General features: G+C 34.9%; 1 protein-coding gene across 2 annotated transcripts in view; it reads right to left on the bottom strand.

Annotated features, from left to right (window-relative positions):
- Positions 1–25,275, bottom strand: part of Scgdelta (sarcoglycan delta) — a 589,315-nt gene that overhangs the window by 121,757 nt on the left and 442,283 nt on the right. For both annotated transcript variants that reach the window (XM_081752054.1, XM_081752055.1), the window contains one exon: positions 16,545–16,664. In XM_081752054.1, coding sequence (XP_081608180.1) covers positions 16,545–16,664 — 120 coding nt within the window. The remainder of the gene's footprint in view (positions 1–16,544; positions 16,665–25,275) is intronic.

Below are 25,275 nucleotides of genomic sequence, written 5' to 3' on the forward strand. Positions count from 1 at the left end.
AGACCCATAAAGATTAAGACAAGTTGGAAAGAGAGGACCCAAGAATTAGAAGAACAACTTTCTCTAGGGGGCACTAATAAGCTTATTAATGCTTGCCCCTCCTCAGAAAAAATCCAAGTTACGGCACTGGTCATCGGTTGCAGGGATTGTCCCGATTTACATTATTTCGTCTTTTACATAACTTCTAATTTCCAAAGAAGAAAAGACGACAGAAGTTAGTTTCACATTCTTTAAATTTCATAACACGTGTAGAAATAGACTATTCTATGTTTATGTTCCATAACTACTAGTTTATTTTCTTATGTTCATATTAAGAATTTGTGGCAAATTGAGGCCACATGATCATGAGGCGCAATCCACTACGGGTTCGAATTCCTCTAAAGAGCAAGGTCGGAATTTTAAGTGTCCTCAGTATTTCTGTGTTCGTGTTCCTGTAGTGTTTTGAATACGTCGAAAGGACATGAGGTGCAAGTGGCGAACAGTATTCTGGTTGGGGAGATTTGTTTAAAAGAAATTGTGAAAGCAGGAAACTCCCATTGCAGCTACCTGGGTTCAAATCCCGTCGTAGCAAGTATTAATTTTTCTGAATGGGAAGATAATGTTTATGTAATTGGTGTTGTAATTATGTTATTGCTTTATTATTATTATTATTATTATTATTATTATTATTATTATTATTATTATTATTATTATTGCCACAATGGAAAGAAAAAGTAACATAGTCGAAGCTACTCATAGGAACAGAAAGGATATAGAGTATGTCAGATGTTTCTTAGGTTTACACATGAACGCAATAATGTTATGTTTTCGGATTTCCAGATAGATTTATCATTTTATGACAAGAAATGGAACATAAAGATTCGTTAGCTGATAACAGAAATGCATTTTATTTCGCCCTTCTTACAAGTAGAAAGGTGAGGTGACATCTTAAATAGGATCATTCTCGTGACTAGCGATCCCTATTTTAAGTTCGATCAATATTTGCAATTTGTGCACAGATAAGGAGCAATTCCTTGGAACTAATTTTTGGCCCATACTACAGCAGTAAGGACATGTTTAGCCCTCATGGGTTCATCAATTCTTGTCCAAACACGTTACTTGCCAGACGGTTACAAATGAAGTTGATACGGATGATTAATTTTGTATTGTTGGCATTTCACCTGTAAAGGAGGTCGTTTCAACTCTTAGAGGCAGAGAAATTGATTATTATTCATGTTACTATACAACAGAAGTATCGCTTTTGTAGATTGCAAAAAATTTACTGAATTGCCACACCCGGAATCGAACTCGCGTCCCCAACATTACGAAACTAACGCTTAAGCCAATACTCTAAAACATCACTGTTCTGGGAGAAGGAAAAATGAAGCTGTAGTAAATTCAGTAATTACAGACTTTTACGATTCCAGTGTAATAATGCTGAAACTTTCTGATTTCAGTCATGATAAAATAGTAAAGCATTATGCAGAAAGAATAGTCCAGAGAAAACTTGAAATTGACAACTCATATGTACGGAGACGCTGCCGTATGCTCTCGCCTCGGGCCCTGATTTTTCATGGCATGGCATTGGATAGATACTTATATTGACTGAAATCTGGTGTTTCAGAGCACAGGATTATTTTTTTAAAGTTAACTAATTTAACGAACCTTCCTCAGTACCTTGTTTCCTATTTTACGCGCTTTACTCACTTTTACAGTTTATCCACTAATTCTTTAAGAAGAGGGAAAAAACACAGAAACATTGAGGAGAGTAAAAATCACAAACACTATTCGCGCGTTCTTCCCTTGCCTGAAGAAAAACAAAAAATATCTAGAATATGCAATTTTTGGTTTTCCATCTTCTATGTGTTGGCAAATTTCTAAAACCAAACCAAACAAAGAACAATACTATTACACAAAACGCTCAGCATGTTAGCTCTTCATGACATAACTATTGCATGATCCGAATAACTCTAGTATATCCACAAACCATCATTTGTCATATTTTTTCCGAAATACTACATGACTTTTCTGACAACCTGATATTTGAAATGTTGTAAATACGCAAAGTTCATTGATCTCATCGCTTATTCACTTATTCTCTTATGATCATCACAACTTTTAGGGTACTTCCCGTAGATATAGAAAGGTGAAATGTAATATCCAGACTTGGTGTAGCATGCAAGTAAACAAATAAAAAGTAACAGGATGATATTTCATTCCGCCAAGTTCCCTTCAATAGAGTGTGTTGTTTATTCAACAAAAGGACATGATATCCAGTCAGAAAATTCATAAAATATAAAATATGTTACCAAGTCTCGACTTTCCAATAATAATAATAATAATAATAATAATAATAATAATAATAATAATAATAATAATAATAATAATAATAATAATAATAATAATAATAATAATAAAGGAATAGCAGAATTACAATATCAATTACGTAAACAATACCTTCCAATCAAGAAAAAATAATAAATGCCACACCGGGACTGGAACCCGTGAGACTGTAATGGCAGTTCTCTGCTTTCACACCTTGTCATCAATTCATCAGGCAAAGATAAGAAAATAAACTAGTAGTTATATTAGATAATCATAGCACACACTATTTCTACATGTGTTCATATAATTCAAAGAATCTGAAAATAATTGCTATCGTCTTTTCTTCTTTGGAAACTAGAAGGTAAAGAAGAATTGTAGGGATGGGCAAGTGCGAGTTGGAGCGAATACTTTCCTCCAAATTGACTCGAATTTGACTCGAGTTTTGATTCGAGTCGAGTCAAAACGAAGAAAATCGAGCCAAATGCTGTGTGTAGTTTCAAGTACTTTCTTCAAGTATCCCACATAAACAATATAATTATCAATGATGCTACTACTACTACCACTACTACTTCTACTTATTATTGTTATTATTGTTATTATTATTATTATTATTATTATTATTATTATTATTATTATTATTATTATTATTATTATTATTACTTTTACTATGGATCCGTATAGTAAAACTGCAAGCTTATTTTAATGAAAAAAGTGTCATGAAATTAAAAAAAAAAATCCTTGAGCAAGGTTTGAACTCACGCCAAAATTATTTTCATTACTAGAACGTTGTCCTAGAATACTCTATCACGAGGGCTTGCAGCAGTTTGCCTTAATTTTAACTATATGTAGAACATGACTCTTGATCTCGCATCTGTATCCGGCAATAAGATCAGAGGATATCTGAAATTCTTGGAATCTCCCCACACCAAGGTCTGCGGGGTCGTTAGTTACGACTCTGGGCCCGTTCCATACACGACAAATTACCGTAAATACGCGCGTAATTTTCGCCCTCGCATAATTTTCGCATCACAATTTTGAAGGGCATTTTCTGTATATTTTATTTTCCTCGCGTAATTTGCGCACGCGAGGATTTGATAGTGATTTGTAAGAAACCACACGACTTCTTAATCAATTTTTTAATGTTATTTTTCTACAAATTTAGAATTAATTGTTTGTTGTCAATTCTTGCTACAAAGAAAATGTGTACCGGTATTTTCGTGTTATTTTGACTGGGAAAAAATTAGATGATGTTCTCTGATGAGGCTATTTTTTTTCGCATAATTTACGCACCCTTGTTTCAAAACAACTTTTTTCCTCTAAAAAGGTGCGAAAATTACGCGAGTAAATACGGTAATTAAGGGAACCATATGACAAATCTGACAATAATATACGAATATATATTATTTCTAGTGCCCCTAATAGTAGACATTTTTTTTTACTGAAATGGACCCAAGACTCATTATTGTTTTATTTACATTTAGTGTGCTGTTTTTTTTATGTAATGTAGTGAACCTGTTTGATGCTTGACTTATAACTTGATTTTCGTGTCGTATATGGAATAAGACAATTTTGTCATAAAATGGGAACTCCTTGAACGGCAGGGAGCTTCTCTGGGGGTGGGGGCACTTTCCCCACTGCCCGCACAAGTTACGTCTCGTCGCCGTGGCAATCATTTTTTCATAATTGGAAGGTATTGTTTAAGTAATTGATTTCTAATTCTGTTATTTCTTTTTTATTATTATTATTATTATTATTATTATTATTATTATTATTATTATTATTATTATTATTATTATTATTATTATTATTATTGCAAAGTCGACACTTAGCTACATATTTTATATTTTATGAATTTTCTGATTGGATTTCAAGTCTTTTTGTTGAATAATCAACACACTCCACTTTAGAGGGTTTGGAGGAGGGAAATATTATCCTATTGCTTTTCATTGGTTTACTTGCACTCTACACCAAGCCTGGATACTACATTTCACCTTTCTATATCAACGGGAAGTTCCCTAAAGGTTGTGATGATCATAAGAGAACAAGTGAATAAGTGATGAGATCAATGAACTTTGCGTATTAACAACACTTCAAATATCAGGTTGTCAGAAAAGTCATGTAGTATTTCGGTAAAATATGACAAATGATGGTTTGTGGATATACTAGAGTTATTCGGATCATGCAATAGTTTGTCATGAATAGCTAACATGTTGAGCATTTTGTGTAGTAATATTGTTCTTAGATTTGGTTTTACAGATTTGATCAGAGATTGCGTGGGTCATTGAAAACTTGACCCACCACCCACCGCGACCCACTCTGACCCATGATCTATCACACAACATGGCCCACTCTGACCCACTACCCACCATGACTCACTCCGACCCACCACCCACCATGAACCACTGACCCACCAAAACATATCATCAACTCTCACACATGATCGACGTAAACTTTTCTACCGACTAAAGAGTTTATACTTGTAATAAAACCAGGTTGTCAAATTCTAACTAATCGGAGTTTGAATATCTACGGTGAATCCCTCAAGCAGCGCTCTGTTAGAATAATGATGGATCTGACCTTTACGATATAAAATGGTAAAGTGTTTGTCATGGGCAAACTTACGATGAATTTCAATTAAATTATCATGGTCAAATTATTTCCTTTTCAATACTTTTCATTGGAAAGCAGATGAAATTTGAAAGTCCCAAATGAAGTTACGTAGACCAAATACAGAAGCTTACATTAGAAATGTTATGTCTATTTTTCTGACTACTTTATGGGTTGATTGCCCTGTACTCTAAGCGCTCCATATAATAAATAAGCTTTTAGCAATTATTATAAAGCGCATGGTAAGCGTATATGGATATATCATGAGAAGCATTGTATTTTTTGAGTTTATTTTGAGTTTAACGACCCTTTCAGCAGCGAGGCTATATGAAAGTGGACCTACCGTAAACGTCACCAACAGCTAGTGGCCCACTTGCGGTTAAACGTCGAACGTCAATATAAAGACGAGGCGAATGATTGCCGCTAGTGTCCCACTGCCGGCAGGGTTTCGTCGAGACGAAACAGATATCTCGCGTCGAGGTGTTGAAGTTTCCACCGCGTCGCAGGGAGGACTCCGTTTTAGTCCGCGCTCCTTCGATTCGTCGCGGAGAATCGCGAAGGGACCAACACGAACTATAGCCAGTCATGTGCATGCGGTTATTATTATATATTATTTTTTCCTGCCGAATTGTTCCTAAAGTAAGCTCTGGGGGTCAAGAATAACCTCTACCTCAACATCATGAAGTGAAAAATCTTGAGTGCGATAATTGTATGAATTTAGACGGCAACTGTCGTGGATTATTAGAAAGTGAGTGTGGGAGAACTATGAAATAAAGTAAATAGACACGTGTCATTTTGTTATTAGATTACATGGCGAACGAATTTTATCCTCTCCCAAACAGTTATCGTCTCATATACAGGGTTAAACGAGCACTTTGATTGACCAAATTAAAACGATCTCAACGATTAATCCCTTTACAAGCGACGTTTCCTTCATCGCCTCGATGGCGAAGTCGGAAGAACACCCGCCCAGTAAACATAAGGTTGGTTGTTCGAGCCTCCTCCGGGATTCTTTTCTGGTACTTTCATTTAGTGTTCTTTGGATTCACCATAATTTAATCAAATCACACATATAGGCGATTTAACGTATTTTGGGTTAGTAATTTTGTCGTTCATTGGCGTTTTGTCGCGTCAGAAGATACTGTCTACAATGCAGTGAGCAGAAAAGGTCGGTGGGTCAGAGTGCGTAATAGTGAGTGGTGGGTCACGGTGGGTAGTGCATTGCAGTGGATCACGGAGGATGATGGGTCGCAATGGGTCACATGTTGTTGACCCACAACCCACTGACCCACTCCAAATGTGGATTTGACACCACATAAAAAATGGAAGACCAAAAATGTCATGCTCACCATATTTTATTGTTTTACTTCAAGCAAGGGAAGAACGCACGAATAGTGTTTGTGATTTTAACTGTCCTCAATGTTTTTTGCGTTTTTGTCAGCCTTCTTGTTGAGTTAGTGTAAAAACTGCAAAAGTGAGCAAAACGCGTCAAAATAGGAAACAAGGTACTGAGGAAGGTTCGTTAAGTTAATTAACTTTAAAATAAACCAGTGCCCTGAAACACCAGATTCCAATCAATATAACTATCTGGGAGCATATGCCAGCGCCTTCGTACATATGAGTTGTCAATTTCAAGTTGACTTCTGTGGACTATTCTTTCTGCATAATATCTTACTATTTTATCATGACTGAAATCAGAAAGTTTCAGCATTATTACACTGGAATTACTGGAAGTGTGTAATTACTGAATTCACTACAGCTTCATTTTTCCCTTCTCCCAAAACAGGGATGTCTTAGAGTAGTAACTTAAGGGTTAGTTTCATAAAGATGGGGACGCGAGTTCAATTCCGGGTGTGGCAATTCAGTAAATTTTTACAATCTACAAAAATGATACTTCTGTTGTATAGTAACATGAATAATAATCAATTTCTCTGCCTCTAAGAGTTGAAACGACCTCCTTTACAGGTGAAATGCCAACAATACTAAATTACATCATCCGTATCAACTTCATTCGTAACCGTCTGGCAAGTAACGTGTTTGGACAAGAATCGATGAACACATGAGGGCTCAACACGTCCTTACTGCTGTAGTATGGGCCAAAAATGAGTTCCAAGGAATTGTTCGTAGCTGTGCACAAATTGCTAATAGTGATCGAACTTACAATAGGAATCGCTAGTCACGAGAATGATTCTATTTAAGATGTCATCTCACCTTTCTACTTAGAAGAAGGGCAAAATAAATTGCATTACTGTTATCAGCTAACAAATCTTTATGTTCCATTTCTTGTTATAAAATGATAAATCTATCTGGAAATCCGAAAACTTAATATTATTGCGTTCATGTGTAAACCTAAGAAACATCTGACATACTCTATATCCTTTCAGATTCCTATGAACAGCTTCGACTATGTTACATTTTTCTTTCCATTGTGACAATAAAAATAATAATAATAATAATAATAATAATAATAATAATAATAATAATAATAATAATAATAATAATAATAATAAAGGAATAACATAATTACAATACCAATTACATAAACATTACCTTCCCATTCAGAAAAATTACTAATTACCACGGCGGGATTTTGAACTCAAGTAGCTGCAATGAGAGTTTCCTGCTTTCACAATTTTTTTAAGAAAGCGCCCCAACCGGAGTTTTGTTCGCCACTGGAACCTCACGTGCTTTCGACGTATTCAAAACACTACAGGAACACGAACACTGAAATATTGAGGGCAATTAAAATTCCGACCTTGCTCTTCAGAGGAATTCGAACCCCTAGTCGATTGCACCTCATGATCAGCAGCCTCATGATCATTGTGACCTCAATTTGCCACAAACTCCTCATATAAATATAAGAAAATAAACTAGTAGTTATGGAGCATAAACATAGAACTGTTTATCTCTACACGTGTTCATACAACTTAAAGAATGTGAAAATAATTTTTGTCGTCTTTTCTTCTTTGGAAATTCGAAGTTATATTAAAAACGAAATGTAGTGTAAATCGGGACCACGCCTGCAACTGATGACCAGCGTCGTAACTTAGATTCTTTTTTTTTTTTTTTTGTAGACCTTTGGTGTGGGAGACCCGAGCATAATTCCCGGCAGGAGCTCATGTGGTTAGGATTCCACGTTAATCAGTAGATCCACGTCTCATATAGCCTCACTGCTGAACGGGACGTTAAACTCAAAATCAACTCAACTCTTAGTCATTAAGACACTCACACAAGTTGCATATATTTTCCTATGTATATTTTTATTTATATTTTGTTTATTATTATTTTTTTGAGTATCTTGTTTATATTTTTCCATAAAACAATTTTAACTAGGTATTAGTTTATGTGGAAGGTTGAGTGGTGCGGTAGGTGAGTGGTTAGCGCATTGAACTTCTACTTCGTAGACTCGGGTTCGAGTCCCGGCGAGGGTGAATTTTATCAAGTTTTCTTGTTTCAATTTCAATGCATACTCAGTGTGATAAGCAAGATCTTTTCTTCCCTAGAAAGAAAAAGGTGTTGGAATGAGGGAAAATTTGAGAAGGCCTCTCAATGGAGGCAATCATTTACAAAGTTATTTCCAGCAGTTGATCTAGATTTGATATTTTCAGCTACTTTCAAGCATTTTCTGATTCATATGTGATCAGCGTTTTTATTTCTTTGAATATACAGTATATAATGAAAAAATACATCACATACACAGCAATATTGAGATTAACATATGATGTTCATTGGACAAGAGAGAGATTGATCTCAGAATGGAGAAATATTTCTTGCATCATCTACTCACAATTCTACTTGAATAAAGACTTGACTCAGTGGTACCATTGCTATCAGTGTCGAGAAAAGTAACGTGTAAATTGGTTTACATCTGTCTAGGCGTTCTCACAACTGCAAAAGACCTGGATTCTAAGTAATGGAATTAGAGCGCTTAAGGGGAAATTACTTTTGTGGCTGTACCAACGCGTTTCTGTCGTCTCTTCCTAGCAAGAAATACCTTTTTTATGACGCTAAAAATATGTCGTTCGTTCCCAATAGTAATTGATAGTCTTCATTGTGCTCGAACAGATTATTTGCCTGCTGTATATGCTATTTCTTCTTCTAACGGTGACACGCATACTCCTTAGTTTGTAACGTACATGTGCGTGTGTGTATGTATGTACATTTGATTTCGAATGAGTACAATTTCGCAAAAATAGGTTATGGAAAATATTTCAATTATAACAATCTGTTTTTATTTACTCAACCTTAAAGACAAGATGGATTTAGACAGTTGGGATGGTTGAAGAGACAATGTGGATTTAGAACCCTTCAAAAAATGAATACTCTTCTAGAATTCTAATACCGAAGACGCTTAGTTAGCAAATGATAGCTTTAAAAGCTAGGAACAATTGCCATTTATTCAATAACTTCCATATTTTAGTATATATGAAATAAAACTTAAATTCTATAACAAAAAACTTGACTAATCGATTGATGCTCAATAGTTGGCGCATTGAGTACACATATTTGTAAATGTCTGAAGGTATATATTACATATTCTTATACGTATCTTTGTAGTCTGAAATTAGACTGAAACCTGTCACTGTGTAGTTTTGTATGTTTCCAGAGTTGACTGGAAAATGTTTGGAGCCTGTTAAAATGTGGTGAACAATGAGAAATTCGGCGTTATGATTAAGGTAATGAAGCATGCTCCAGTTCGCACATAAATCATGATTATGTTCAGTCAGTGGAATAAATGGAACTATTTCAAGCAACGCTTTATTATTATTATTATTATTATTATTATTATTATTATTATTATTATTATTATTATTATTATTATTATTATTATTATTATTATTATTATTATTATTTATATTCATACAAGTAATACTAAACAGTTGAATGTTATGTCGCTGTTAACAACAACAACTTTTTACTTTTACAATAATAAAAATGCATGTATTGTATAGATTGTATGCACATATTAGGTTCTCAGAAAGTTCTGACAATTTTCTACGACAATGTTTTATAATCTTTTCTAGTTTCTTAGTACACTTCTTTTCATGGATAATACCATGTTAATTTGTATTTTTGATAATAAAGAAACATTGCCTATGGAACTACAATTGCCAGACTATAATTTTTTTTAAAAAATATACATAACTATTTATACTGTTTTGTAAATAAGTAATAAATCTTCATATACAGTCCCAACTTTCTCCCAGTACTCCTGTAGTTTCGTCGCGGTGCACACCGTTTAAAATTGATTGCTCAATATGCTGGCACTGAACGCGCTTTCACGTCTTCCATTTTGATACATTAGTTATACCAGTGCTTTCCAATCTGTTTCGACTGATGACACACTTCACTATAGGCCTACTACCTCGACACACACTTGTTTGATGTTTATTAAAATAATATAAATTTTAATGATCACTATTAGAATAATATACATTATAAAGCGGAATGAAGCATTCTGTCTCATATCCTTTGAAGATATGCATGATTTTTGTACGCATGATTACACGCATGAAGACACGCATGATTACATATATACCTTAATGTAATGAATAATTATTTTTCCATAATATCTTGCTCAAGGTATTTAAAATCTTGAAACCACTTACATCGCCATTGATAATACTGTAAAACTATACATTTCTACCAAGTAGTGATTCTATGTACTACCGAGCATTGTTGCTATTTAGAGGTTGACTATTGCAGTCTGTCTGAAAATTGATTTTGAAAATTCGTTCATTAAATTCCAAAATTTGACATCCTATGGGACTGCTCTTCATACCGATTGGGAAATAATGGGTTATACAGTGGTGTTATTCAAATTAACTAAAAATCGGTTTTATGATTAGTATAGTAAGTAGAATTAATTTTAATATTATTATTAGTAGTATTTATATATTATTATTATACTATTAAAAATACATTAGGACCCGAACTACATATCGATTTATGTCAGCAAGACGCAAAATATGCGTTTCCGACAGGTTACAGAAAAGAACCGCGCTTAACTAGACCCCAATTAGCGCCTACCCTAACAGCACAATTACATAGCAGGCATATGCTTATCATGTTCCCTCAGGTGCATGGGAATGTATCCAGAATGCGTCTTATGTACTTCTGATAGAGAAATCACTTGGATGGCAAGTGATAGTCTCAGTCTATGTCCCCCCCTAGGCACATGCCAAATGTGTACCTGGGGAAAGTACCTAGTATGTTCTAAATATGTTCCCCATGCCGCAAGCGTCAATGAACCACAAAATTACTTCCTAAATCGCCTATATGAGTAATGTGTTTACATTAATGTGAATCTAAAAAACACTTCAAGCAAGTAAAAAAATGTCGCCCTGGGTGGGCGAGAACCACCAACCTTTGGATTACTAGCCGCGTGCTCTTCCGACTTGCCCATGGATGCGATAAAGAAAACGTTGCTTGTAGAGGGATAAATTGTTGCGGTCTTTTAAATTTGGCTAATCAGAATGATCCTTTAACCGCGTATATTCGGCGATAACCGTTTGGGATCAGATAAAATCTTCTCGCCATGTAATTTTATAACAAAATGACGAGTCTATTTATGTTATTTCATGGTTCTTCCATATTCGCTTTTAAATAATCAGCGACAGTTGCCATCTAATAAAGTTGATGCATTTGTTGCTTCTAGTACACAATTGCTTAGAAAAAAAGCAATAAATGCATAAAATGTGGGAGATGAATTTAGAACATCTAAATGGCGCATGCCTAGCACATCTTGTGCTGTTAGGGTATCTGAAACAGGATGTACCTAAAGAACTTACCTAGAACATAACAGATATATGTCTCAAGTAACGACATAAAAACAAATGACGGCTAGAGTGCGAAACTGAGTCAAGTATATAAATGCTATATTTGTGGTAGGTAGTTGCAAATATCAATTAGGTGAACAAGTACCTAAAACTGTAGGTAGTTGAAGTACATCTTAGCACATGAATATCATATGTGCCAAATGTCGGGTACCTAAAAAGTAGCTGGGACAACTAAATGGCATGTGCCTAGCACATTTTGTGCTGTTAGAGTAGGAAGGGACTGTGATACTATGGCTGAGGCGTGAGGAAAGGAACGAGGAAGTTAAGAATAACCAAGGATTTATAAAATAGAGGATCTGCCCTTACAACAAAATCCTGAAGCCATACGTCACAGTTTCGCTACCCCTACTCTGCCCACTCCGCCCATAGGATCGCAATGTTTTGAGCCAACATTTATGGCGGAAATTAAAGTAGTCAATCAGGCAATGGCAGAAACGAGAGTAGCCAATCAGACGTGCCGATGCTCTGTTGTTTTTTTGGCTTCATCGATTTAATAGAATGAAGATACATATGGGCAGATCCTCTATTTATAACATCCTTGAGAATGACCGACTCTGCGATGCCGTTCAATTTGGCGATTTGAAATACATTCTTTTCAGAAGACGGAGGAGCGACTTTTAAATTACAAAGGTAGTGGAAAAGAAAGTCAAATCGATTACGGTTTTGTGCCTACCCTAACAGCACAATTACATACCAGGCATATGCCTATCATGTTCCGTCAGGTACACGGGAATGTGTCCAGTATGTGCCTTATATACACTCATATCCAAAATTATTGTCGCATGTCTATAAATCTGTTGTTGTAGGAATATAATTTGATAACGAATTCGCTCGGTATTTCTTATAATGTTAGTATGTGTATAACTGGCAAAGACATGTATGTGGCAAATTTCATGTCAAAGGAGCAGTAAATAAAAACAATAAAAAGGAAAATAAAACTTTCTTGTCCATTTAGTAAGATTTTGTTACTCATTCTAATTTTCGTATTTATAATTCTTTTTCTATGAAATTTACCACAAATATACATTTCCCGATTATACACATAGTATCAGTACTAAAAGTATCCTGCAAAATCATTATCAAATTATATTCTTACAAAGACGACAGTTATAGATTTGTGACAATCATTTTGGATATGAGTGTACCTCCGAGAGAGAAATCACTTGGATGGCAAGTGATAGTCACAGTCTATGTATGCCCCTAGGCACATGCCTGACATGTACGTGGGAATGTGCCTAGTATGTTCTAGGTATGTTTCTCATGCCGCAAGCGTCAATTAACCACAAAATTACTTCCCCAAAATATGTTAAATCGCCTATATGCGTAATATGTTTACATTAAGGCGAGTCTAAAAAACACTTTACAAACAAGTAAAAAAATGTACCCCAGGGTGGACGCTAACTACCAATCTTTGGATTACTAGCCGCGTGCTCTTCCGAATTGGTCACAGAGCTGATGAAGAGAATGTCGCTTGTAGAGGGATAAATTGTTTAGGTCTTTTGAATTTGGCTTATCAGAGTACTCCTGTAACCACGTATATTTGACGATAACCGTTTGGGATCAGATAAAATCTGCTCGCCATGTAATTTTATAACAAAATGACGAGTGTCTGTTTATGTTATTTAATGGTTCTTCCAAATTCACTTTCAAATCATCGGCGACAGTTGCCATCTATCAAAGTTGATACGTTTGTTGCTTCTAGTACACAATCGCTTAGAAAAAGAAACAACAAATGCATAAAATGTGGGAGATGAATTTAGAACACCTAAATGGCGCATGCCTAGCACATCCTGTGCTGTTAGAGTATCTGAAACAGTATGTACCTAAAGGACGTACCTAGAACATGACAGATATATGTTCCAAGTGACGACATAAAAAACAAATGACTGTTAGCACGCGAAACTGAGCCAGGTGTAGTTGCAAATATCAATTAGATGTAACAAGTACCTAAAACTGTAGGTAGCTGAAGTACATACTTAGCACATGAATATCGTATGTGCCAAATGTCGGGTACCTAAAAAGTAGCTGGGACACCTAAATGGCACATCTTGTGCTGTTAGGGTAATAATATAGAACAAATTAAATACGTAATTTCGGAAGTTTAGTCCGCCAAAAAATGGTCGGAAAGAGTCATAGCTAGAGAACGAAATGTCGGATCAAAGTTAGTTAAAAAAAAAAGCATAATGACTGTTTTGAGCTAGAATTCAATTAATGCATCAGTCGATGTGGAATAGGGAAGGTACTGGTTTAGCCTCGAAGTAAGATGGTAATTTGTGAGGCATTCCACCAGTGTTTTTACAGTCGTGTTAGGAACGAAAATGGCCCCTCCCAAAATATTTTTGAAGAGGTAAGTGTAGCACGTAGGTGATGAAAATGTTCTCATTCCTAGGGGCTTAGATTCTCCTCCTTCCCCCGAAATCGAAGATTGTGGATAAAACACTGCTTCTAGAAACGGAAAATGACAATTAAGATTGAAAGTGAAAATTGGTACATTTTTCGTATCCACTAGAGCATTAATGGAATTTAGACTCAAAATAATACGTGTGACTTTGCTCACTTACCGAGCTAGATCTGACATGGCTCTTTAGGTATCGTTTCGATTGATTTTCTGTGAGGTATAGCTCAGAAATGACGGACTTGTACACCCATATTGTCTATGCGTTTGCGAATTTATTTCCCAAGGTTGTTCGGTGTCGTTTTCGAATCTCTGGTATAGTTTGTGTAAAGGCATTAAAAGCGTTAGTGTTTGTTTTCTCTTATACCCTACTGCTTGTGTTCGCCACATACATCACAGTAGGTGAAACAAAATTGCGAATAACGTTATAAGGCTTATACTTTAAGAGCTTAAGTTGAAGCAAACTGAAACGGGAACAAAACCACGCCAAGTAAAGATGTAGGAAATGACAGTGGTTTAAGAAGTTTAAGGACAATGATGAATCTTTTTATAATGCACTTTGCACGGGAAGTCTGCAAGTCATAGATAAATAAACATTCAAGGAAGGTATTGAGACCAATAATAGTCAAACAGATGGGACATTGGGAGACGCAATCTCAATATATCCATTTCAGAGCAGAAACTATTCGCCAATACATCCAGTAATGTGAAAAATGTTAAAAGAAAAGAGTGGAGTCATGAGTCGTATATGATTTGATAGTGGGCTAGAAAGAACATGACCAAATGTGTAAACTTCTTTGTTGTCTCGTCGGAGAAGAATCCATTTCTAAACGAAATATTCGTACTGGCACGTGATAGGCAGTAGGTTCTTACGAAACTCCACTGCACACTCTTCATTGATTGACCTAATCCAAACCTAATCCCAAAACTACCAAAACCATAACTGTCTCAAAGGAAAGTTATGAACAGTGTTTGTGTAATGCTTGGGCAATCGCAAACTTCTGTCTTCTGAAGAGAGAGTCAATGTAAATGTCGCAATAAATGGAACATATGCATGAAAAACATTCAAAAAGATGGAGCAGTTTTTATCAATCGCTGAGATATTATTATGCTTTGAGACAACGCGAAATAATATTTGGTTAACATCACTTGTGATAGCATCATCAGACTTGGTTGTAAAACTAATGCATCTTCACTATTCCACGAAAATTGCACCGTCCATTAACCACTTTTTCTATTCCTTAAACAGCAATCCATGGTTCCAAATCCTTGCCCACGAAACCCATATACTATTTGATCTCTTAGAGTAGCCTTATCCTAGCGTTATCCCATGAAGTCTGCGATAGCTGATGGGGGACTATTATAATCTTCTAGGTATATCTTATTTCATGCCTTGCTATTTGAGGAGTCAAAATCTATAAAATGTTTTTGATACTAATATAACTAATGTATATAGAGTGGATCATTTATTTTGAAACACCCTTATAACTTTGAAATTGATGATATTCAATAAATGCAAATATCGACATGGAAACATGATGGTATACTGTGTAATACTACTGGATTAAGTGTTGCCAAACCAACATAAATGTTACATATATTTTTAAAAGGACATTACGTCAGGTCGTTACATATATTAAATCTACATATTACACGAAAACTCATAGTGTCACATTTATATTCAGCGTTAGTACCACCGCTAACTAAGCACACTACGGTACCACAAACATTCGTAAATATTCAAATTTTGGAATCCTGCACAACTATAATAATGCAAGTGAGACGCTATATATATGTGTCAGTGCATGTCGGAAGTACATTGATGTCGAATATTATGATCCAACTTACAAAGACTTCAAAATGTTACTTCAATACATTTAATTTCGAAAATTTGCTTAGCTAAGTATCACATCCAATCACGCGAACGATTTGCAACAAAGATCATAACGCCGCTTACAACAATTTAATATCGCAACCCCTTTCAAAGATATGAAAACATTGGTAGATTGCTATACTGTTTAAAATAACATAGTTGTGGGAAATTGTTTTCACAAATATTATTTTCGGCTGCTTCTGTAACATTACAACAATAGTTGTTGGTACTTGTCATTACAAGTTATCGCTATGACATGATTTCAACTGTAGTAGTGTCATTTTAAAATACAACTTTGTATTGAGTTGGAAACATTGTTAATTTGTTGGTATGCAGTGCAAACAGCATCCCCATATCTATATTTGCATAAATTTTATCAATTATTTGAAAAGTTAGAAAGGAATTTCAACATAATGGGCCATCTGTATATATATATATACTGTATGTTTACTCGAGTGCGAGATAAATAACCGAAGTAATGCAATCTAGCATATGCAAAATATCTAATGAAGGAAACGGATCTTACCTGTAACTCTCAGTTTCTGAGCACCTACAACGACTTCGTTTTGGTCAGCTGAAAATAAAACTGTACCGCTGGGATCAGTTATCCGAATTCCTCGAGCTAAACATTCAAGGCGGTCATTTCCTGAAATGAAATTAAGGACAAATATTTCACTGATTTTGTTATATAGTTCGAATATTACGAGTTATTTAGCAAAGTAACAACTTAATCAATTTATGCATCTATTGCGAATAAATTGGCCATTATATTTGGTATCTATGATAATATAGTATGAATATAACTGTTCTATCAGGCCTTATTTCTATATTGTCTAACTAAACACAACAACACAGTCAGCAAGACTATGTAATAAAAATATATAAATACATTGGAAGTTGATTGAGGGAAATCTGATGAAGACACAGTTTGTCTGTTGAAACTGTTACGTACTTTTGTATTATTATCACATAGACTTCCTCGGTTTGTTTAGTTTAAGAATATATATATATTATACGTAGAGTTGAAGTAGTATTTTCTATTTTATCTCCAATAACTTGAAAATTTGCTTTAATTTTATAGCTAATACTTATTCTATATGTTTAAAGAGAGAGGAAGAAATTCCAAGTTTCAGGCTCATCATATCTATTTTCCATGCTTCTTCTACTTATTCTGTACAGTTAAATAAATCAATTCACAATAAATATAATCGTATATATACATAACTTAATCGCTATTTGTGCAACTCATGAACTCATTTCCATTTCTAAACGACTTTTGTAAGAAGATCAGTCTTGAGCTATGTTGACGTTCTCAACAAAACATTCACTCAAGATTATAGAGGTAAGGGCGAAATGCCTTTTAGCATTGACAGGTGTCTTAAATATTACTATGCACTCGGTACGCAAATACAACAAGTAAGTCATGGAAAACATAACAATTGCAATGTAACCAAAGAAATTAATTTCCAGGTCAAAATACTCACACAAGTTTGCATTTATCGTATTAAGATATGTCTCGAAATGTAATTTATACGTACAATACGCTACATGTTTGGCGAAAAGCATATTTTTCTGACCTTTCTGTGGTTATACAATGATAGCAAGATTTTACTAATTGAGCTAGGTAGGCAAGAAAGCAATTACTACCTAACTCGAAAAGACAGAACTGTAGAAATTTTGAAGCATACAGACACTTTTTGCTCCAAAAATAGAACGAAAGAAAACAGCACGTCTGTTATATTGCATATAGCCTAGACGTTAGCATAATGGAGAATCACAGTAATCACACTGAGATAAAAATGGGATGTAGGCGCTTCAAATGATCGTATCGAAATGGAACAAACACTAGTTGGCTCAGTTTTACTTATTTTAATATTATATTACGTCATGTAACAAATTTGACAACCACTTAAAAAATATATTTCCCTCTATATCAGGTACTAAAGTTTGAATGATAAACAAGCATAGAAGATAGACACACACAGGTACTTCCTAAAATAACTTTATGGAAGGAATATTCTTTGTTTTTTAATTTAAATATAAATTCATTTCCAAAGATAGGAGTGCACCAATCGATAGAACTTATTGAACTGAAAAAAATAGTACGCACGAGTGGTATGCTCGTGCATAGTTTTCGCGAAAGTGGAGGAAAATTAATTCCTATATAAACTTAAAAATTCATGTTATATGACAACCATCCTATTTATTGAAATATATCCTTACTAATCTCTTTATTATGACATCATTAAGATTACAGTAGATAGTACGACTAATGAGACCTAGCCTAAAAGTATAATTGAATTTTCAATGTTTATTTTTAACTAAAATATCGTCCAAAGATAATAGTACATCAGTGACATATCATACAGCTGAACAGGATAACATGTTTATGGTAAACACCCATGTGTAGTTTTCGTGAAAATTGATAAAATAAACTTTTGGGGCTTTAAAATATATCGTTTGTTGCCAACAACAATTGACAGGTTTTATCTTGTTAGTAGAAATTATTTATTTAATCACTGTATATGTAGCAAATTACACTGTTAACTAGAAGAGTTCTTTTTAACGTTCGCTTAGCTACCAGAGGACAACCACGTGAGATAATGAAATGGGTAGAAGATCAAATTGTTCACTGGATATCAGTTCCCCTCACATACGCTAACAGATACACCGTTCAGTTCAGTAGTTACGAAGTATAGTGAGCTTTAAACTATTTCGAGTATAATCGTAGTACCCGCCAAGTGTAATTCGATTTCTTCATGCACCGCTCTTGGAATTGCACAAAAAAATTCAAAGGATTCAGCGGGTTTTGTAATCACAATTTAAGCCTTTCATAAACCACATGATTCACGTACGCTGTCAGCAAAATCGTCTGCCGCCATTGGTTTCCACCCTTGGCCGGACTCGTCGTGTACTGTAAATCCTTCTTAAAATTACATCCACGCCGTAATCCATAGTGACTCTACGATAAATCGCACCTATACTTTGCCCTTCGGTCTGGAGAAATCGAATTACATCATATAGTTTAAACTTGTCGGGCACTCCGATTCATTCGATATATTCAAACTTACTACTCCACAATAATTGAACAGAAAAGTCTGTACATCGAGTCGGGAGAGGACGAACGTTCAAAAACAACTTTGTATATACCCATATATTTATAAACAAAGTAGAAAACGCTTTCTCTAAAATTTGCTTCGTTAAAATAATCATAGCAAGTTACTCTTGTTGGATACAATCAAGGCTTAGCATTATGGAGGAACAAACCAATTGCCGTATCAAGAATAATCAAACATGGACTTTTTTCAACATTGAAGTATATTATTTTACCAACTTGACTGCAATTTAAAAGTGTCATTTTTTCTTAAACGAGGGTATTGACTCATTTAAATTAGAATGAATGTTGTTGGAATACGTAAGTGCTATCCAATATGCAAATCTCCTGCAACAAAATATGTCCCCTCTTTATTTACTTGAAATGCAAAAGTAAGTGAAACTGTGTATTGGGTTCACCATTCGTATTGCACGCGGATTCGAATCCTACACTTTAGGTCTCTGAGATATTCATCAACTCCAGCAGCTGAATGTATTAAACCGTTGTCAGTATTGTATCGATACATAATTTATTAGACCTCACAATAAACAAAAGTCGTCCTATTTTCCAATCTTACGGTAATAGCCATGCCAAAAAGGTGTGTCATCTTACCCACAAGAAATAGGAATCTTACCCTGACAGTACGGCAAAGATGCCTATTTGGAGATGTTTACTTATCCGCCCCTCTATCACTTATCGTATCTAGTTCTTTCACGACCGCCACACAGGGTCTAGCGGAAGGACCAAACTACTTATCCTGTAAGTTTCAGTCTTCAACTTGTATTTTTCTGTTTGCTATTGTCTCGTGATTAAAAACTATGGCAACTTCCCCCCGTCCCCAATCTAAATCAGAAATCGTATTTGCACAAGACATTAAAAGTCTTTAATAGTAATGTTCCTACGTAATATTAAGCTTTACAATTTTAGTTGATTAATGAATCTAATTCTCTAAACTTTATTTTTTTGGTGCAAAATATATTATATAAAAATTACAAATCAAAACTGTAATTAAATAAACTCATATTGTTCTACTAAAGCAAATAATCGAGAAACTTTTAATAATTGAGATATACTTTAGTTTAACATTTAGAATTCTTACATATATAAATATACACACATTCCTATTTTTTAAAATTGTTATTTTAAACGAAAAGATACGTAAGTGGTTCCGCGTTCCATTTCCTATGAAAGAGCACTAAAAATGTACTTTCAAATCATTCACTTTCATTAATCATACGTTTCCTTGAGCCGTAGGGTTTCGGGTTTGATTTCTAATTCAACAATTTTGAAAATATTAACTCATTGTTACTGATTCGAGTTCCATCTTTAACTGTATATTCATGTCTCATATAGCCTCGGTGCTGAAATGTGACACTAAAATTTAACAAACGAACTAACATATTAACAACAACAATAATAATAAGATAACTAAAACCTTCCCGCTGCTCAAGTGGCTAGTACGCGTGAATTTGATGCACAGGGTCCCTTGTTTGATTTCCAGTTAGAGGCTAACAAGAGTCATGAAACTCAAAATAAACTAAAAATTCTTTTTAGAGTATACGAGAGAGGGGCAGAAAGACAAAAAAAGAACTATTAACAACGTTTTGGTTAAGAGAAATTATCTTGTAAAATACATATAACAAACCGTTCAATACTAATTATTTCTGAAGGTAGCCACTGCAAATCTAAGTCAACTGATAATTAAAATATATCAGGAAATGTTATCATGAACGAAATATGAGTTCAAGCATATGCTATATAAAAGAACTCACTTCATAAAATCGCAGATAGTAGAGCACGTAGTGGGGAGAAGAAATGTGTCCTGGGATATAACTGAATACAACTTTTGCTAATACGTATATAATTTTAACGGGGCTCGTTCCTGTCTATAATGCTAGCGTACGGTCACTTGATGTAGAATGTACGTTTTCGATCCCAGAAGGAAGACCATGTGTTTCGGGTCTCATATTAAGCTACAGATCTACTTCACACATACCTCGGTGTCGGAAGGAACACTAAACGCCAAAACAATTGATTAGTAGTGTGTATTTATATCCACCTTTGCCACTCTTGGAAATGTGTACTTTCCTTTCCAGGAAATGTTCCAGGATGGAACACCTATTACAACTATTTCGTTTTTTTAATTAGAAATAATTTGGAAGCTCTACCAGGAACTTCTTTCTTTGTTTACCATTTAATACTTTTTACTTATCAGGTAAATGTAAAAGATGGATTCCATATGGGACACATTTAATATGACCACGGTCTGTGTGAAGGTAAAAACTCTTTCCCAAATTTGATTAAATACAGCACGTAGTGGAGATTATATTGTCAGTACCATGCACCGGCCATTTCGAGATTGCCTGGGTACTAATGTCACAAAGGCAGAGTGAACCGTGGAACCGCATTGGAACAAGGGGAGAATGACAAAAATCAGTTCTCCGCCAGAAATCAATCACGGGGCGCATTACCGAATACACAACCACGGCATTTCACTTAGCATGAGACTAAACCTGCATTTCTCTTAGCAATATATATATATATATATATATATATATATATATATATATATATATATATATATATATATATATATATTAATTCAACACGCAATACTGCAATTCAAAAAATATTAATATACTGTATTTACATTGTTTATAAAAGGCAACTTTTACACTATCTTTTGTGAGATAGACAAAAAATAGTTTCTTATAGATAGTTTCTCAAACTCAAGTATATATTACTGGTTATTTTATTATTTTCTTTTATAAAATAAAAAAATTACCCCTTTTCTAGCATAAAAGTAATCATTAAGTTGCTATTTCAAACAAAACAAAATTAAATAGTAGTGCATACATTTTATACACCATTTGAATGTTACTGTGAATGAATCATATTATCGTGTTCCGTATCTCCACCTAGAACCGCGCTGTGCATCACTGGTTGTCTACTGACTACTCTTTGAGGAACACGATTCTTCACATTGACACTAAATTTGAAAATTTATAAAGTACTACGATGTTACTGCTTATTCTTCAGCTTAAAGGGATTTAAGGAGGAATTTAAAACCCATACTTATGATTTATTATAATAGTAATACTAGTTGTCATTTGCAAACATACTTTCTACTCGTTTATGCTGTAACTTGGGATATCTGTTGTAATCATACTAATTGACATGATAAGTTGAATAATGTTGTTTACCTTTCTTGAACGATCCGTTAATGTTTCTAATAATATATTAAACATTTAATGCTATTACTGTCCTCTACGAAAAATAAAAATCCGCTCAAGAGGAATTGAATAAATTTGGGATAACCGCTTTACTGTGTGTATGAGTTCGGCATGATTTAACTGTTGTTTACCTGTTTAAGTAGTCCGCCTCACTCGAACTATATCAGCAACCAAAATGCTTTGTGTGAAAGGAGTTCCATATTCAGCCTCCAAGATATTCCATATTTGTGCAACTATTTGGAACTAATAGTGGCTGTTACTCAAAACTCACTTTTTCTTTTGAGCAAAAGTTGAAGCCAAATTCTCAGAGTTTAGGCTTGATTTTCAACTACGGTAAAACGTACGCTATACAGTAAAATTGTGTGAAATAGTTTTGAAGTTTGTTAACACACCAGATATTGTAAGTAAAGCTTCATATTTAGCTGCTAGAAGAAAGAAACTAGTGAGATGCAATAGAGAGAGTGCGACATACTCGCAACTTCTATTAATGGTACACCCAAACGCAAAAGTATCTCCCCCCTAAGTGCTCTAATTCCATTACTTGGCATCCAGGTAATTTACAGTTGTGAGAATGCGTAGATATATGCAACCCAACTTACACGTAACTTTTCTCGGCACTGACAGCAGTTGGTAGCCCTGATCCAGGTGTTTATCAAGGTAAAATTGTAAAGTAGGTGACGAAACAGTTCTCCATTCTAAGATGAATCTCTGTGGTTCGGAACGAGTTTTCCAAAGAATACCATATATTTATCTTAATATTGCTTTGTATGTAATGTATTATTTCTTTATATACTGTATGTTTAGAGAAATAAAAATACTGGCCACACATGAATCAGAAAATGCTTGAAAGAGCTGAAAATATCAAATCTAGAACAACTGCTGGGAACAAGTTAGTAAATGATTGCCTTCATTGAGAGACCTTCTCCAATTCTCCTCATTCAAACATCTTTTTCTTTCTGGAGGAGAGAAGATCTTGCTTGTTACACTGAGTATGTATTAAAATTGAAATTGAAACATTGAAAAAAGTTAAAACCTGACCGGGATCTGAACCCGGGTCCGCCGAATAGAAGTTCAATGCGCTAACAACTTACCTACCGCGTCACTTTGTCGTCCATCTAAATTATTAGCTAGTTGAAAGCATTTCATGTAAGACTATACACAAAATACTTGTAATAATACTCGTATAAGAAGACGTTCCTTATGAGTGCCACAATGACTTACTGGAGGTTTCCTTCTTTAATTCAAAAACAAGTGATACAGACCTTCGTCAATGAGCAAAATGTCACGAAACGTTGTTCACGATGAGGCTACTTCATCGTTTTTAACTGGTCTCAATTTTGATTACTGCAATTCTTCCTCACCGTAATTTCTAATTTCCAAAGAAGAAAAGCCGGCAAACATTATTTTCTCATTCTTTGACTTGCATCAACACGTATAGAAATAGTGTGTGCTATGTTTATCTAACATAACTACTAGTTTATTTTCTTATCTTTGTATGAGGAATTGATGGCAAAGTGTGAAGCAGAGAGCTGCCATTTCAGTGACCCAGGGTCGAATCCCGGCGTGACATTTATTTTTCTTTATTGGAAGGTATTGTTTACGTAATTGATATTATTATTATTATTATTATTATTATTATTATTATTATTATTATTATTATTATTATTATGCTTATAATTGTATGAATTTCGATGGTAACTGTCGCCGAATATTAGAAAGTGAATATGGGAGAACTATGAAATAAAGTAAATAGATGCGCGTAATTTCATTATAAAATTATATGGCGAATGCATTTTGTCTTATTCCAAACAGCTATCGTCGAATATACACGGTTAGAGGAGCACTCTGTTGGTCAAACTAAAAGGACTCAACGATTCATCCCTCTATAAGGAGGTGTTGCTTATGTGAGTGTCACAATAACTTACTCGAGATTTCTTTCTTTAAAAAAAAAAAAAAAAAAAAAAAAAAAAACTTATATAGACGCCCCCAATGAGGAACATATCACGAAACGTTCTTTAAGTTAAGACTACGTCATAGTTTTCAGCGATGGTCCCGATTTACATTACAATTCTTTAGGTATGGGCACGAGTCGAGCTAAAACTCGACTCGATTCGGAACTCGAAGCGAATTCGAGTCAAGTCAAAGGTAATTTTCACGAGTCGAGTCACTGTTCTAAGGTCGAGTTTTAGTCGCGTCGAGTTTGATAAATGGCTCGCTCGTTTAGCTTGTTTCGAAATCATTACCTGATTAGACTGGAAAGGGAAAGCTATGAGAAATGCAAGCAGTAATGTGGAATATTTTTAGTGTTGACCCTAAGATGGGACATTGCTCGCATTTCGTCTCGTCTCGATTAACAAAACGACAATGGATTTTTATAACGAGACAGCCTCAAATGTAATAAGCACTAACAAAAGTATTCTATATACTGTATTTCTAACCACCAAGGCTAAGACCTGCACGCTCGAAAATTTGAGCCGATTAAGCCCAACCCGGGTACTAATGTTAACCGACTCAGCTCGGTTCAACTGAGCGAATAGCTCGAGCCGACTCTTTGAGATGAGGCACCTACTCGGCTCAGGTCAGCCATCGGTTCGAGCCAGCTTGGTTGGGGTAAGCCATCAGCTCGGTTTGGTTCGGCTCGAGCCGGCTTGGACGGGTGAGCTACTGGCTCGGCTCGATAGGGAATGAGCTGTGAACCGATCCGTTCGAGCCGTTGAGAACCTTAAACCCGGGTCAAGCAGTTTGAAACAAGTTTGGCCTACGCCCTCTAATTTGTAACGATTTTTGGTTTGAGCCCGGATGCTTGCTTCTCTGTAACTCAAATCCAGAACCTCGTGAACGATGTCCTTGCCTCCTAGACTTCACGACTACCGAGGTCAGCAGTCAACTAGTGCTTAGTATTTAGATATACCTATCTTTCATGTTTATAG

This window comes from Thermobia domestica, chromosome 3 (genome assembly GCF_964235325.1).
Source record: "Thermobia domestica chromosome 3, izTheDome1.hap1.1, whole genome shotgun sequence".
Lineage (NCBI taxonomy): Eukaryota > Metazoa > Arthropoda > Insecta > Zygentoma > Lepismatidae > Thermobia > Thermobia domestica.